Genomic DNA, 15,783 nt, shown 5'->3' with positions numbered 1-15,783 from the left:
CTCTACCTAGCACGAGGCTGGGAGCTCATTGGCTTCGAGTTCCATCGGAACTCCGAAGTTAAGCGAGAAGGGGGCTAGAGCAATCCCATGATGGGTGACCCACTGGGAAGTTGCTCGTGAGTTTCCAAAAACAAAACCGTGAGGGAATGGTAAGCCCAAAGCGGACAATATAGTGCTACGGTGGTGGAGCAGGCCCGAGAAGTGATCTACCCCTGGCTGGCATGTAACAATTTGGTATCAGAGCCTAACCCTGGTCGCGTGTGTGCCGACGAGGACGTCGGGCCCCTAAGGAGGGTGGATTGTGACATCCCACATCGCCCAGGGGAGTGATCCTTAAATGTATATTCCAATCGCTACCTAGCACGAGGCCTTTTGGGAGCTCACTGGCTTCGAGTTCCATCGGAACTCCGAAGTTAAGCGAGAATGGGGCTAAAGCAATCCCATGATGGGTGACCCACTGGGAAGTTGCTCGTGAGTTTCCAAAAACAAAACCGTGAGGGAATGGTAAGCCCAAAGCGAACAATATCGTGCTACGGTAGTGGAGCAGGCCCGAGAAGTGATCCGCCTCGGGCTGGGATGTGACAGGCGATCTATGGATTAAAGCAATCTCTGAGGGCATGGTATGCTAAGCTAAGTTCTGTCTCAGAGAGGGCAGGATTCATAAGAAGCAATGTCGATTCTTCCTCATTCATTCGAAATGGCTCTAGTGGTAAACTTGTGATTTTTATTTATGCCAATGATCTGATCATCACTGGCGACAATGAGAGTGAAATTAAAGCCCTGAAACATTCCTTACACCACACATTTGCTATCAAAGATCTTGGGAGATTAAAGTACTTTCCTAGCATTGAGATGACCATCTCTCACGAAGGGTTATTTCTTGGTCAAAGAAAGTACATGGTTGATTTACTCACTGAGGCTAGTCTCATTGATTGCAAGCCTGCCATCACACCTATTGACAGCAAAATGAAACCCAACTTGACTGGAAAACCTCTCACCAATATAAGCTATTACCAAAGGTTGGTGGGCAAACTTTTCTATGTCACTATCACACGCCCATACATTACTGATGCTGTTAGCTTAGTCAACCAGTTTATGCATGCTCTCACAATGCAACATTTTCAACTTGTCAAACGCATCTTGTGTTATCTCAAAGCCTCATTGGACATAGGCATTCTTATGTCAAACAATCAGTCCACAAAAATCAGTGCCTACGCAGATGCAGACTGGGCATGTAGTATAATTGATAGAAAATCTACCATTGGATATTGCACTTTCGTTGAAGGAAACCTTGTGACATGGAAAGTAAGAAACAACAGGTTATTGCTGGATCTAGTGTTGAAGCGAAGTATCGAGCAATGGCAGCTACTACATGTGAATTAATTTGGCTTAAAAGTCTTGTTTCAGACTTAGGTTTGCTTCATCAAGCTCTTATGTCTCTTATGTGTGATAACCAGGTTGCCATGCACATTGCAGCCAATCCTGTTTTTCTTGAAAGAACCAAGCACATCGAGGTGGATTACCATTTCATCCAAGCTCTGAAGGAAAATTTGTGAAAAACATGTTCATTTAAGCAACATCAATAGCATGCAATTAACAATTAAAGGCGGAATCATGCTTGTATGCACTTAAAACAAAACATTTACCCATGAAATTCAAAGCCTAGTAGATAGGTGAACCAAGACTCAACTCAAAACAAAGTGAGTTGAGAAATCAATACCTTTGTAGATTCCTCTTTGCATAAGCAAAGGCTAATCACCCAAAGAGAGGGCCTTCATTCCTTCCATCTTAGATCCATGGATTTGGATGGATGAAAAGGTTTCTCCAAGTTCCCAAAATTGAGAACCTCTAAGTCTCCACACCAAGGTATATTGTAGAAGAAATGAGTGACCTTGAGGAAGTAAGATTGCTAGATGTTATCCTCAAGGTGGCCGGCCATTTCTAGAGAGAAAGGAGAGTTTGTGTTTCTCCAATTTCCCCAAAAACAACCCTTAATGAATTTTGGCTATTAAGTCACACTTATACCTTAATTCATTTGAGTGGCAAACTTGTAAATAAGTCAAAACCCACTCTTTCTCTAACATGGCCGGCCTTAGGGATTTATTGGGCTATTTGGGCCTTTGTGAATCATTATTCATTAAGTTGTCATACAACTTAAGTCAATGGACTTGACGTTCGAAACCCATTGGGCCTTAAGGTCCAAAACTATCCCGAGGTCTTTTAACGAACTTATTCGTTTGATTAATAATCATATTAATTAATCCTTGCCATAAATAATTAAACCATTTAATTATTCTTACTCATCTCCATTGAATCTTCAATCTCTACCTTACACGGTGTACGATCCATTAGGTTCCTTTTAGCGAGGCAGTGGGCGATTCAAACTCTTTCAAATCGATTGTGAATTGAAACTTACTTTCAATTCTCCCGTTAGTGATAATACACTTTTAGGGCTTCCACAAACCATGGTTGACGCCTAGCAGCATGTCATGGTTACCCAAGCTAATCAGAAGAGGTGGAGAACCTATTCAGTTTTAGGATTACAAATGCAATACGGTCTTTCTCTAATACAATACTCTTGACCACATTGTTTGGTTTGATAGTTTATTCATGTCTACTATCCAATGTGAATCTTGTACTTATATGATTACCTTGAATGTGATCTGGAACGCATTCCAACATCTCATTCATACTCTGGCCAGAGATTCTAAATCATATGATAGAGTATTCTCCCTCAAACAGTTTGAAGGTTAGAGATCCCTTGTTGCGCATTCACTTGCCTCCATGGCTAAGTGGCTTAACCCCAACGATGCCGTGGACACCCTGATAGAGTGACTTTGACATAATCAAAGATTAAGGACCTAACCACAAGACAACTGTGATGCCTCAGGTCAAAAGACTAATTTGCATTATCCCAACCATGAGTTCTCATGTGACATGAATATGAGAACTCTTCGTTGATCGTGTTCAGTGAACTCATTCTCTATTGAGCACCTACGTACTTGTCTTGATGTCACACACACCAATGACTCGAGACTAGTCACTCTCCCTGAGAGAAGACATAGCACGTACTGATCTTAACGGATTGTCAATGCCCAATTGACAATCCTATGATCAGGAACGTTTAGGATGTGTCAACGAAAGAATGGTCTCATGAATCTAACTTCTTTAGATCGCATTCTTCCAATCACATATTCCTTGGACTTATCGTTTAAGCATATAACATTTATATGAGACGGCTCAAACAATAATCTTTGCCCTTTGCATTTAAACTACATTAGTTTGAAATGTCCGTAAAGTATCATCATATGATTGGTTTTAGGGCACATTTCCAACAAGCTCAAGTTCAGAAAGAAGTCATTCAAACTCAATTCACTCGGAGCATGGCCAATTAGTTGACTTGTTCACCAAGGCTCTACCCTCTCACCAGTTTCCCCAGCTTCTGAGCAAGCTTGGCTCGACTACACTCCACGATCCAGCTTGAGAGGAAGTGTTGGAACCAGTCACTAAACCCTAGCATGTTACCTCGCATCACAAGTCTCCAAGTAATCATGGATACACAAAGTTAACCGCCAGCTTTGCTTTCCTGCTTTCCAGCTTTCTCTTCTCTTTGATTCAAGGAACTTAACTTACTGGTTACATCTTAGTCTTGAGTTTGATGTAAATCACCTTGAATTAAGGAAAAACTTGTATCCTAGGTTTACCTGGTCTCTAGGGTTTCATGTAAAGATGGTTGCTTGTAACCATTCATTTTTCTTGATTGCATATACTGCCATGTACATTCAGAACTTTTCATGAAATTGAAATACTTTGAAACTAGATTCCACAATGTCTTGTATTGGAAATAGGATTGATGAAATCCTTCATAGAATATGATTATGATACTTGACTTGGAGGTTAAGAAAGTACGTAAGTTTAGGTTTCCTTTATGGATGGAAACCCTAGCTTTTGGCATATATAAAAACACCGGTCCCAATAAGCCCTAGAACACACAACATAATGTTTCCCATAGAGTAGTTGTATTTGGCTAGGTGTTTATAGAAGATCCTGGTGTTGCCGTACCCTTCACTCTCCTTGCTCGAGTACCATGATTACAACGGGAATCAGGTTTGCCACTCATTCATTTGTGTTTTAATTGTATAACCTATTTTGGCTAACAGTTGGTATCAGAGAGACTAGTTATATAATTAAAACCTATTAAGTTCGACGATACGTATAGTCGTTTTACAAAATACATAAACTGAATTTTGGTCTTAAATTCAAGTGTGATTCCATATCATTGGCATACTAATATGATATGTGCAGACATATTCTATGACCAGCTCCTTATGAGCCTAAATTCAAGTGTTAGTTAAATATTAAAAATCAAAGATGGATGTCGGTTAAAGAGCAGAGGCCGACGGGGCTTACGATTTTGTCTACCCCATTTGGTCGGTGCATGCCTACCCAAACCTTCGGAGAACAGAAGCTGGCTTGTTAGTAAGTAAAGCCATCGTCGCTCTAATAAAGCCAATGAACCATGCTAAGACACAGAGACATCATCGTCCAATGGAAGACAAGTCATAAACATCACCTACCAAGGCACGTGCAGCCTTGCAGGGAATCATATCTTATCTCCTTGTGAAAGATGCACTCGACTTGCAGGGAATCTCATCTCCTTGAAATCACATATTATGCTTTCAAATATATTACATATAAACTGGTAAACTAATCTTGTTGAATGGTAAGATTTTCAAGCATTTCTGTTAACTACATTGAAATACCATGTTAACCTATGAATCTATGAAAGATTGAAGAAAGAAACAATGGCAGAAAGATGAACAACGAAAGAAGATGAAGGAAATGCTCTCTGTATTTATCACAATAGTCGAATACAACTTAATAGAAAATGATCTCTACAACTTCCTTTTTATAGTCATTAGGCTTATTGCAAAACCCAAATACCCTCACTAACAACCTCTAACTAACTCAATCATATGGTTATTACTCCCCCCTCAAACTAAACTTGGAGTATTCAAGTGACGTTTAAACTAGCCAGGTATTTGAGATTGATCTGGAACTGCGAGAGCAAGATATCTGCCATGCTTCAAGAATTAACCTGCTGCAAACAAGAAAGCACCCACTGACACCTTTGTAACTGTTGACCAAAACCTCTACTCACCCCATTATTATCACACAAGGCTACAACTTTTGTCAGTTGGTGAAACCATGATGAAAGCCACAAGTACAATCTAGCTTTATCGTTAACATACCCAACAGATTTTCGACTTTGAACTGAGAAGCCATAGTAACACACTCACTGTATATGCAAATTACCCTTCCTAAATCTTTATAGAGATTGGCACTAAATCAACCAAGGAGAATGACACTCCAAGAACCCAAATCAACCAAGGAGAATGGCACTCCAAGAAACAAATCAACCAAGGAGATTGACACTTCTGATATCTTCCTAAATCTTCCCAGACACCAAAATTAACCAAGGAGAATGACACTCCAAGAAATCAACATTATAGGCTATTATAAGCTTCTGAACAATTCAAATCCAATAAAGAGACAGTAGAATTTTAGTGAGGCAGAGAGACAAAATTGGACACCATAAAAATTGCACAAGTTCATAGTTTGAAAATCTAGCCAACCAAATGAAGTCCATGACAAACATTGATCTTGAAGCAATGAAGAATCTTGAACCCAAATATCATAAACAACTTGAAGAACCCAGAAAAGACGAACTAGAAAGATGATTTCATGCTTTTAAATCTCAACGTCTCAACTTAAATGGCTTCTTTCCCATAACAGAGACTAATTGATTTACGCAATACTAAAAAGAATCAAAGCAAGTAACTAAGAAACTTAACCATCACATAAAACTTTTGAGCTGGACATTTCGTTAAACACTTAGGCTGCACATAGGTTAAAACTTTCATAAATCGATGACCCAGATGTGATCCTTCGAGAATTACAACATACCAAATAGAGATTGAGGTATGGATTTTATTAACAACTAATATACCCTCTGATGTCAACTAATCCATGTGATCATTTTCACCCAACAACTTTGCGGCAGTTACCCAGATGAGCAACACGCACACTTACCTTTCATCAGCAAGAGAACATAAAGAAGAAGCAGTGAATCAACTAGTGCAAAGAAAGCAAACTCTACTCTTAGTTGCATAAACCTAAACCAGAGTGGACCCAAGCCATTGAAGACCTTGATGAAAATATGAAAAATCCCCAATTCAAGAACCAAAAATCATTGAACCATGACTGCGAAGGCTCTCTCGTAGCGCAACAACATCGTTGCAAACTGGCGAACATAACGGAGCATCGAAAATCAACCCAAGAAGAATCGCAATTGCGATCCTAACAATCACAGAAAAATCAACCTAGAACAATCGCGTGAAGCACTGAAAATCTAATGGAAATTTGAAGAGAAACTAAACTAGGAAGGAAAAGAAAATGTAAACTACTTCGAAGAAAAACCACCAGAATCCATGGTGTGAGCTTGGTGGCTCTGATACCATGTTAACTACATTGAAATACCATGTTAACCTATGAATCTATGAAGGATTAAAGAAAGAAACAATGGCAAAAAGATGAACAAGGAAAGAAGATAAAGGAAATGCTCTCTGCATTTATCATAATAGTCGAATACAACTTAATAGGAAATGATCTCTACCACTTCCTTTTTATAGTCATTAGGCCTATTGCAAAAGACCCAAATACTCTCACTAACAACCTCTAACTAACTCAATCATATGGTTATTAACTTCAAGTTTCTTTACCGTTTCAGTTCTCATAAAGAAAGATTGGATCAGTTTGGCCATCTTTATTAAATTAATTATGACTGGAAGAATATGGCATGATTTAAGCTTTCTATTTCGATATTCATACCAATGTTTTTGGTTGAATTGATTTAGTGATAGATACAACTATTTAAGCTAACTATTGTTGTTAATTTTGTAAGCATATACAAATATATACTTCTGTACAAATCTTGCCAAGGAAGACTATGAAGTCAGCAAGCTCAGTATAGTCTCTTATCAAAGCAAACAATATTGATCATTATCTATGTCAATTATGAATTAATTAGTTGATCATGCATATGGTTAGTTTTGACTATTAAGTTTTAAACCTGGTTATCAAAACAAAGAGAAAATATATGTTTTGAACATGATTAATTCTTATATGCATATAAGTGGCATACAGAACGAGGGAAAAGTAGAATTTTTAAGACATGCCAAGATGCATGCATATAAAAGTGCATACATGTCTTGTTTGTTCATGGCTTTTCGTTAGTAATGCGCATGAGTGAGCCTATTGGTTGGCCCCAGCAGCTCCAGTCGCTACTTTCAGGGTGGACAGGCGACAAGGGGACACTAAGCACCCCCTTAAATGCCTCACGGAAAATTTTTGGAAGTACTTCTTAAACCCAAATCTTTATTGCCTCTGATTTCCATTTTATTTTTTGAAAGAAATGATAGCTATTTTATTAATGTCAAGGAGATAACAAACAATCATCCGAGAGGATACCCTGAATAATTTATGAGCGTTCCTAAAAAAAATGAAAGCTAGAAGGAAAATCTAAGGCCAACTTGGCTAATCTATGAGTCGCACCATTGGCGGAACGGTGAATATGATAAATTTTGGAGGAATCGAAGCCTCAGAGACTCTCCTGGACGTCATCCACTAGTAAATTCATAGAAGATGAACCCTTTTGCAAGTTCCCAACTGCCTGGACAAGTTGCAAGGAGTCACTCTCTAGCACAATATGCTGCATATTCCATTGCATGGCCCAAAAAAGACCCTCTCGTGCAGCTAACAACTCAACCAAATAGAGGGTATTGACATGAGAAACTCTACGAAAGAAGCCTCCATCATAGCTACCGACTTCATCACGAAAAACCACGCCAATTCCCCTGAACTAAGACGCAGCACAAAAAGCACCATCAACGTTAACTTTAATTCAACCCACGTGAGTAAGAGACTAGCAACACAACACAGGCACAGACGAGGTTCGAGGCAAAATCTGAACATTATCGTAGGCCTTTAACTAAAGGTTTGCCTCATGATGTACCATGGCTGGACTTTCAAGCTTGCCATCCCATAACAGAGCATTTCTCGCACACCATATTGAGTAAAGTAGCATCGAGAATAAGTTACAATGGGCGGGAGAAAGGGAATTGATAACCACGAAAAACTAGTCCCAAAAGGAAGCATCTGCCAAAGGTCTCTGACCCAAATCCAAGTGGGAGAAGAAAACACAGCTTGAGTAAATGGACAAACATTGAACACATGTAGCGCCAACTCCAAAGAGAAACTAAAAAAAACACAAATATTGTCCACCGCCAACCCCTTCTTTTCCAAACTCGAACGAGTGGGCAGAATATTTCTACAAACTTTCCAAGCATAAATTTTGACCTTACCTGGGGCCGAAGCTTTCCATAATTTACTCCAAGTAGATGTAGTCAGAGAACTTTGACTAGACGAGGACGCATCATCACGCAACAAGATAGCCACATTATAGGCACTTTTAACCGAAAATAGACCCTTAGAATCGTAATGCCACATTAGGCGATCTGTAGGTAGATGGATACTTAGTGGGGTTAATAGAATCAAGGCAGCCTCACAGGGAGGAAATAAAGAGCTGATAAGATCCATATCCTATGAAGCTTTATCTTGAAGAATCAAGGAAGACACCCATTCAACATTACAATTCTTAGGGGCCGCAGAAAATGGCCTAAATAGATGAGGCTGATCAAGCCATCGATCATGCCAGATACGAATTGATCGTCCATCCCCTATTCACCATCTAGAACCACGCTCAAGTATGGCCCGAGCTTCCAGAATGCCTCACCAACAAATTGACGGTGAGGCTCCCAATTACGCTATCCAAAAGGTGTTATGCGAGAAGTATTTGGCTTTGAGCAAGTGAGATGCTAGAGAACATGGATTTTGAAGAAGTCTCCAAGACCCCCTTCCTTCTTTGGGTGGCGCATATTGTCCTATGAGAGCCAATGGATGTTCCTAGAGGACTCATTATCGCCCCACCAGAAACGACAGAGAATGCGCTGAAGGTCTTCACAGAAAGACTTCAGAAGGAGGAAACAATTCATTAGAGATTGCCCTACCATTTTGATGAGGATTTCCTTCCCCGCTGCACTCAAAAGTCTATCCTTCCACCTTTTTAATTTTTTCCATAAACAGTCTTTGATATAAGCAAAATATTTCGTACACTTACGATCCAGAACAACAGAAAGCCCTAAATAACGATCATGAACATCAACTCGGGAGACCCCCCAAGTAGGCCACCATTTGATCATGAACCTCACAGCGCATATTGGGGCTAAAGGAAACCGCACATTTATGAAAATTAACACACTGCCCCGACGCCCTCTTATAAAGCCCGAGAATATGCTTAAGGTACCCACATTCCAGAAATGAAGCACGGAAGAATAGAAAACTGTCATCAGTAAACAATAAATAAGTGATACTCGGAGCTCCACGATAGATAGATACACCATGAATACACCCACGCTGCTCGTAATTTGTAATGAGGCTAGTAAGACTCATTTCCGAAGCCACAATAGAGTTATCTGAAATAAGGCAACTCGGCACAAAGGCACCATGCTGATATGAAATAATAGAGTCCATAATACCCTTTAGCCGATTAATTATAACCTTCCCACTAATTTTATATAACACATTACACAGTGCAATCGGCTGAGTTGAGACATGTGCTGCGACTCAGGGACTTTGGGAATGAGGGAGACCAACGTGTAATTTAATTGGCGAAGCACACAACCAGAGGACAAAAATGGTCGAACTGCAAAGACAACATCTACACCTACAATATCCCAAAACTTTTGGAAAAACAATGGGGACATATCATCCGGGCCCGGGGTCGTGTAAGGGTCCATCTGAAAAAGAGCTTCCCTGATCTCATCATCTGTATATGGGGCTAACAAAATCTAGTTCATATCTGTAGTAACACGGTTAGGAACCAAGTCAAGCATATCAGAGAACCTCGTATTCCCATTCGAGGAAAACATGTTACCAAAATAATCTTGAACAATCTGCTATATAGACCCTACATCCGTATGCAAAATACCATTTCCATCAAATAATCCTTTAATACTATTTTTTCTTTTACAATTAGAGGCCTTTTGATGAAAGTAGTGAGTGTTCTTATCCCTATCACGCAGCCATGGCAACTTACCATGTTGTCTCCAATGTAGTTCCTCTTGAGAAAGAAAAGATTCAAGCTTTTGGTGGAGGGAGCGACCTAAATCCCAGGCCTCCGAATCCGAAGGCTGTTTAAATAAGACTTTCACTTGTTCTTTGACAGCTCGTATCTCTTCCTTAACGGATGTGAGGGAAGTTTTCCATTTTAGCAACTTAACCCGTACCGATTTTATTTTTTCACAGGCCCTGAATACAAGGGTACCAATGTCCTGCTTAGACCACCCATCCGTGATTACCAGGGAACAATCTTCCAATTAAATCCAAGCCACCTTAAACCGGAACATTTTGTGCTTGCAAACACTAGAAATAGGACCCTGACGAATTTGAAGTAAAATAGGAACATGATCCGAGCTTAAGGGGTTCAAGTGTGTTACCTCTGAGTGTCCAAAAAGCGGCATCCAGCTTGCAGTAGCTAAACATCGATCAAGATTGCATCTTGTAATGGAGTTAGCCCAAGTGAATATCTCACTAGAAAATCCCAAGTCAGTAAACTGCAATAGACTATTACATCTCGAAACCCTTGCATTTGAGAGGCATTACGAACTCTTCCACCGCATTTTTCAGAAGCAAGTAGTACTTCATTAAAATCCCCAAAAATGAGCCAGGGAAGGGAACTTAAACTCAAACTACTGAGTGACAGTAACAGGTCCTAGGACTTGTGCCATTTTGAAGTTGCTGCAAAGCCATAAAAGCCAGTAATTCCGCAATGCACCGCGTCACCAATCCATCAAATTTCAGCATCGATGAAATGAGCCGATGCCATCAAAGGTCTTAATGGTATTTCATCCCTCCAAAACAATGCGATGCACCCAGAGCACCCATCGCTAGGAACATCATAACAATGATCAAAACTCAATCATAACTTTACATAATCTATTATCTTTCGATCACACTTCATTTCGCTCAGAAAGAGAAGTTGGGGGAGCTTGCTTGAAAGTAAGGATTTCTAGAGCTTGAACTACTAGGTCGTTCTCCAGCCCCCGGCAATTCCAAGCGATGCAAGTCATGGCTTCTGGTGGGGTTTAAAGAGTCTAATAGTAGTAGCTGTATAGCTGGAGTTAGTTAGACAAGGGCAGTGTGTAATTAGTTGTAAATGTTAGGGTTATTTTTACTCTTGTATTGGTGTCTATATATATATTGTTGTAAATGCATTATTGTGAATAATGAAATAAGAAGATATTTTTCTACTTCTCTGAGTTCCTTACAAGCTAAGATTCTACATGGTATCAATCGCCACCGCCTTCCGGCCTTGGTGACTTTTCGATCCTCACGCCACCGACTTCCGCCTTTCGCGTTCGCTCAGATCTCTGGTGATTTTTCAGACTCGCAGCTATGTACACTCAGTATGCATCCAAACCATCTCCCTTTTGGATTCTTGATTCTGGCGCTACCTCTCACATCACTCATGATATCTCCAATATTACCTCTCCTACTCCTTATACTGGTGATGATAAGGTCTATATCGGCGATGGCAAAGGTTTGTCCATTCACCATACTGGCAGCACATCCTTAAATACTGATCATGCTTCTTTCAAATTAAACAATGTTTTACATGTTCCGCAAATGAAGCACAATTTACTCTCTGCATATCAATTTCTCAAAGATAATTCATGCTCTTTGACTTTGAATTCCAATGGCTCCGTTGTTAAGGATCGTTCTACGGGGAAGATGCTTTTGCGGAGACCAGTTAGAAATGGTTTCTATCATCTTCAAGGTATTCCTGCTTCTTTCTCTTCATCTTCCTTGCCATCTCGTGCATTAGTCTGTACTAAAGCTTCTGTGAATATTTGGCACAGTCGCCTGGGGCACCCAGCTTTCTCCATCTTCAAGCGAGTTCTGTCTACCAATAACCTTGCTTTGCAAGGGAAGCAATCTGTTAACTTCTTCTGCCCTGACTGTGCAGTTGCTAAGAATCACAAGCTTCCGTTTTCCTCATCTACTTCATTTTCAACTACTAGCTTAAGCTTGCTACATTGTGATGTTTGGGGCCCTGCTCCGGTTGTTTCTGTTTCTGGTTACAAATACTACCTTCTAATTGTGGATGATCATAGCAAATATACTTGGTTCTTTCCCTTAAAGGCCAAATCTGATGTATATTCCATTTTTGTTGTGTTTAAAAACTATGTTGAAACTTCTGTTGGCAATAAAATCAAGTGTTTGAGGTCTGACTCAGGGGGTGAATTTACTAGCAATCACTTTACATCTTTTCTTCAAGCTCATGGTATATCTCATCAGCTCAGTTGTCCCAACACGCCTGAGCAAAATGGTTGTGTCGAACGAAAGCACCGTCATTTAGTTGAGACAGCTCAGACTTTATTAGTAGCATCTAAAGTTCCTCATTTGTATTGGGTTGAAGCCTTCTCTACTGCCATCTACCTTATCAATCACCTGCCTATTTCTAGTTTGCATAGTTCTCCATGGGAAATTTTATTCAAGTTTTCTCCAGACTACTCCAAGTTAAAGGTTTTTGGTTGCTCCTGTTATCCGTGGTTGAAGCCATACGTTTCCTCCAAGTTAGAAGGCAAGAGTAAAGCATGTGTTTTTCTGGGATATAGTCTGCAGCACAAGGGATATAGGTGTCTTGCTCTTGATACTCAGCGCATCTATATCTCTCGCCATGTGCAATTCAATGAAACTCATTTTCCTTTTCATCACCTGTCTTCCGTGTCTGCTCCACACCCAAGTCCCTCTTCCTCTGCCATTTTCGATTTGCACTTCTCCATTCCTCAGCCATCTCCCGATCTCTCTTCCTCTTCCAGTTCCTCTCTTCCATCATCTGTGCCTTCCTCCATTGCACCTGTTTCTTCTCCTGTTCCCTTGTCCAACCCTGCCCCTATTCTTGCACCATCTTCAGATGCTATTAACGCTCATCCTATGCTCACTCGATCTAAGGCTGGTATTTTCAAACCCAAAGCTTATTCTGCAACCAAACATCCATTACCTCTGGATGTCGACTTTATTCCTTCTACCTACCTCCAAGCTTCCAAATATGCACACTGGAGACAGGCTATGCAAGAAGAGTTTAATGCTCTTCAACTCACTGGTACTTGGCACTTGGTTCCTCCATCTTCTTCTCAGAACATTATGGGTTGTAAATGGGTGTTCAGGATTAAGAGAAAACCTGATGGCACAGTTGATAGGTATAAAGCTCGTCTCGTAGCTAAAGGTTTTCATCAGCAAGAGGGTGTTGATTATCAAGACACCTTTAGTCCAGTAGCCAAGCCAGTTACCATTCGGATTCTATTAACTCTGGCTGTCCAATTTGATTGGTTTTTAAATCAATTGGACATTAGCAATGCATTTTTACATGGGGACCTAAAGGAAGATGTCTTTATGAGTCAACCACCTGGTTTTATTGATTCTCATCTTCCTAATCATGTGTGTAAACTCCACAAATCTCTATACGGATTAAAACAAGCTCCCCGAGCTTGGTTCGAGAAACTGTTCCAAGCCCTACACACATTTGGTTTTACACAATCCTCTTCTGATGCTTCCCTGTTTGTTCTGCAATCATCAGTTCCAGTTTTTGTGTTGGTCTATGTCGATGACATTCTTGTGACTGGTCCCAATACCAATCTTTGTCAGCAATTTATTCACAAGCTCAGTCAAGTATTTCCTGTTAAGGATCTTGGCCCCCTTCATTATTTCTTGGGTTTAGAGGTTCATCGTACCTCTGAAGGTCTTTTCATGCATCAGGGTAAATATCTCCTTGATCTTCTTCACAAGACTAATATGGCAGGTGCCAAACCTTGTGTTACCCCTCTTGGTGCTTCAAAGCTTGATCACAATGGTCCTTTACTCTCTAATCCCATCGAATATAGGTCTATCGTGGGTGGCTTACAGTATCTTACCTGGACCAGACCTGATCTCTCCTTTCCTGTCAATCAAGTCTCTCAATTCATGCATGCTCCCAGGGAACAACATATGCAGGCTGCCAAACGTATTCTTCGATTTCTCAAAGGTACTCTTACACAGGGTATCTGGTTTAAAAAGGGTTCTTTAGATCTCACTGCCTATTCTGATGCTGATTGGGCTGGTTGTACTTATGATCGGAGATCTACCAGTGGCTTTTGTGTTTTTCTGGGTGCGAATTTAATTAGTTGGACTGCTAAAAAGCAACCAACTGTTGCCCGATCCTCAACAGAGGCTGAATACCGTTCTTTAGCTCATACTGCAGCTGAACTTACTTGGATCTGCAAGGTGTTTTCTGATATTCATCTTTCTCTGTCTAAAGTTCCTGTCATTTGGTGTGATAATATCTCTGCGATCTCTCTTGCTTCAAATCCTGTTTTCCATGCTCAGACAAAGCATGTTGAGGTAGATTATCATTATATTCGGGAACTTGTCTTGGCTCGGTTGGTTAAGGTTTTCTATGTTTGTAGCCATGATCAACTTGCTGACTTACACACCAAGTCTCTATCCAAGCACAGGTTCTGTTTTCTTCGGTCCAAGCTTCCTCTTGGCACCTTTCATGCACCAAGTCTCAGCTTGAGGGGGTGTAAAGAGTCTAATAGTAGTAGCTGTATAGCTGGAGTTAGTTAGACAAGGGCAGTGTGTAATTAGTTGTAAATGTTAGGGTTATTTTTACTCTTGTATTGGTGTCTATATATATATTGTTGTAAATGCATTATTGTGAATAATGAAATAAGAAGATATTTTTCTACTTCTCTGAGTTCCTTACAAGCTAAAATTCTACAGGGTTGTCCATTCGTAACTTTTGCTGATGACAAAAAATCAGATTGGGATGGAAGCAAGATGCACGGGCGTTTGGGTGACACCAAGCTATCCTCCAAAATTGCAGAACGAGAATGTTTAAAGCCAACATCAGGACTTGGGGATGCAGATCGCCGTGATCTAGCACCACCATATTTGCCATGGAATTCACGTCTAACTCCTATTTGACTGTTTCCAAAAATGTGTGAAGGGGATCTGATTATTTGTCTGATGATATGATTTAAGTTGAATGGGTCTGGGTCGGACTCAAAATTCGGGCCTAAGAAGGTTTGCCCCAAAGCAGCTTAGGCTAAAGAGACATGGCTACTAAGGAGGCCTAGTGGACTATTTAAAGAAAAGTGCTCAACACCATTTTTCCATGCTGGGTTGGCTTCAAGGGAATAGACCCTAATGGGCGAGGAAGTAGGGCCCAACTTCTCCAATTTAGCAACAATAACATCGAGAGTCAAATTCGTGATGACAGGAGGAAAATCTATGGGGGAACCTTCCCTGTTTGAAAAAGGATATGCTGCAATAGTCCTTCGAGAATCATGGTTCGGGCTGAGATCATCATGCATATACATATCATGGGCTGAATCAGTCTCTTTCGGGCAGGGGACGCTACCTAGCAGAGATTACACCGGAACTACTGGATCTGGAGGTGGGTGATCCACCTCAAACTCCATTGAAGCATCTTCATCACCCAAGCCAAACCGGTGCCCTCGCAGATTCTTTCTTACTACACGTTTGACTTTAGCCTGAAGCCATGGCCTATACGATGCTTTGGAAGCATCAATACGTCCCGTAGTATAACGTTGGCATCCCAAA

The 15,783-nt window shown here is 40.5% G+C and overlaps 1 protein-coding gene across 1 annotated transcript; it reads left to right on the top strand.

Moving 5' to 3' along the window:
• Window positions 1–852: 852 nt before the first annotated feature.
• On the top strand, window positions 853–1,556 carry LOC125470291 (uncharacterized mitochondrial protein AtMg00810-like). The gene is made up of 2 exons (XM_048569133.1): window positions 853–1,305; window positions 1,458–1,556. Exons 1-2 carry the CDS (start codon window positions 853–855, stop codon window positions 1,554–1,556), a joined length of 552 nt encoding a protein of 183 aa, XP_048425090.1.
• The last annotated feature ends 14,227 nt before the right edge of the window (window positions 1,557–15,783 follow it).

Source organism: the organism of the source record quoted next, unplaced genomic scaffold (genome assembly GCF_019419815.1).
Source record: "Pyrus x bretschneideri cultivar Hongxiangsu unplaced genomic scaffold, Pyrus_bretschneideri_v1 Contig5, whole genome shotgun sequence".
Classification (NCBI taxonomy): Eukaryota; Viridiplantae; Streptophyta; class Magnoliopsida; order Rosales; family Rosaceae; genus Pyrus; species Pyrus x bretschneideri.
The sequence above is the reverse complement of the archived record's forward strand: the minus strand, read 5'-3'. Positions and strand labels throughout refer to the sequence as shown.

Bases quoted from the DNA above. Each gene is read 5' to 3' on its own strand.
- LOC125470291 (XM_048569133.1), top strand. From the start codon at position 853: ATGACCATCTCTCACGAAGGGTTATTTCTTGGTCAAAGAAAGTACATG. The intron at 1,306-1,457 runs GTAAGAAACAAC...TGTGATAACCAG, and splicing joins GAAACCTTGTGACATGGAAA to GTTGCCATGCACATTGCAGC.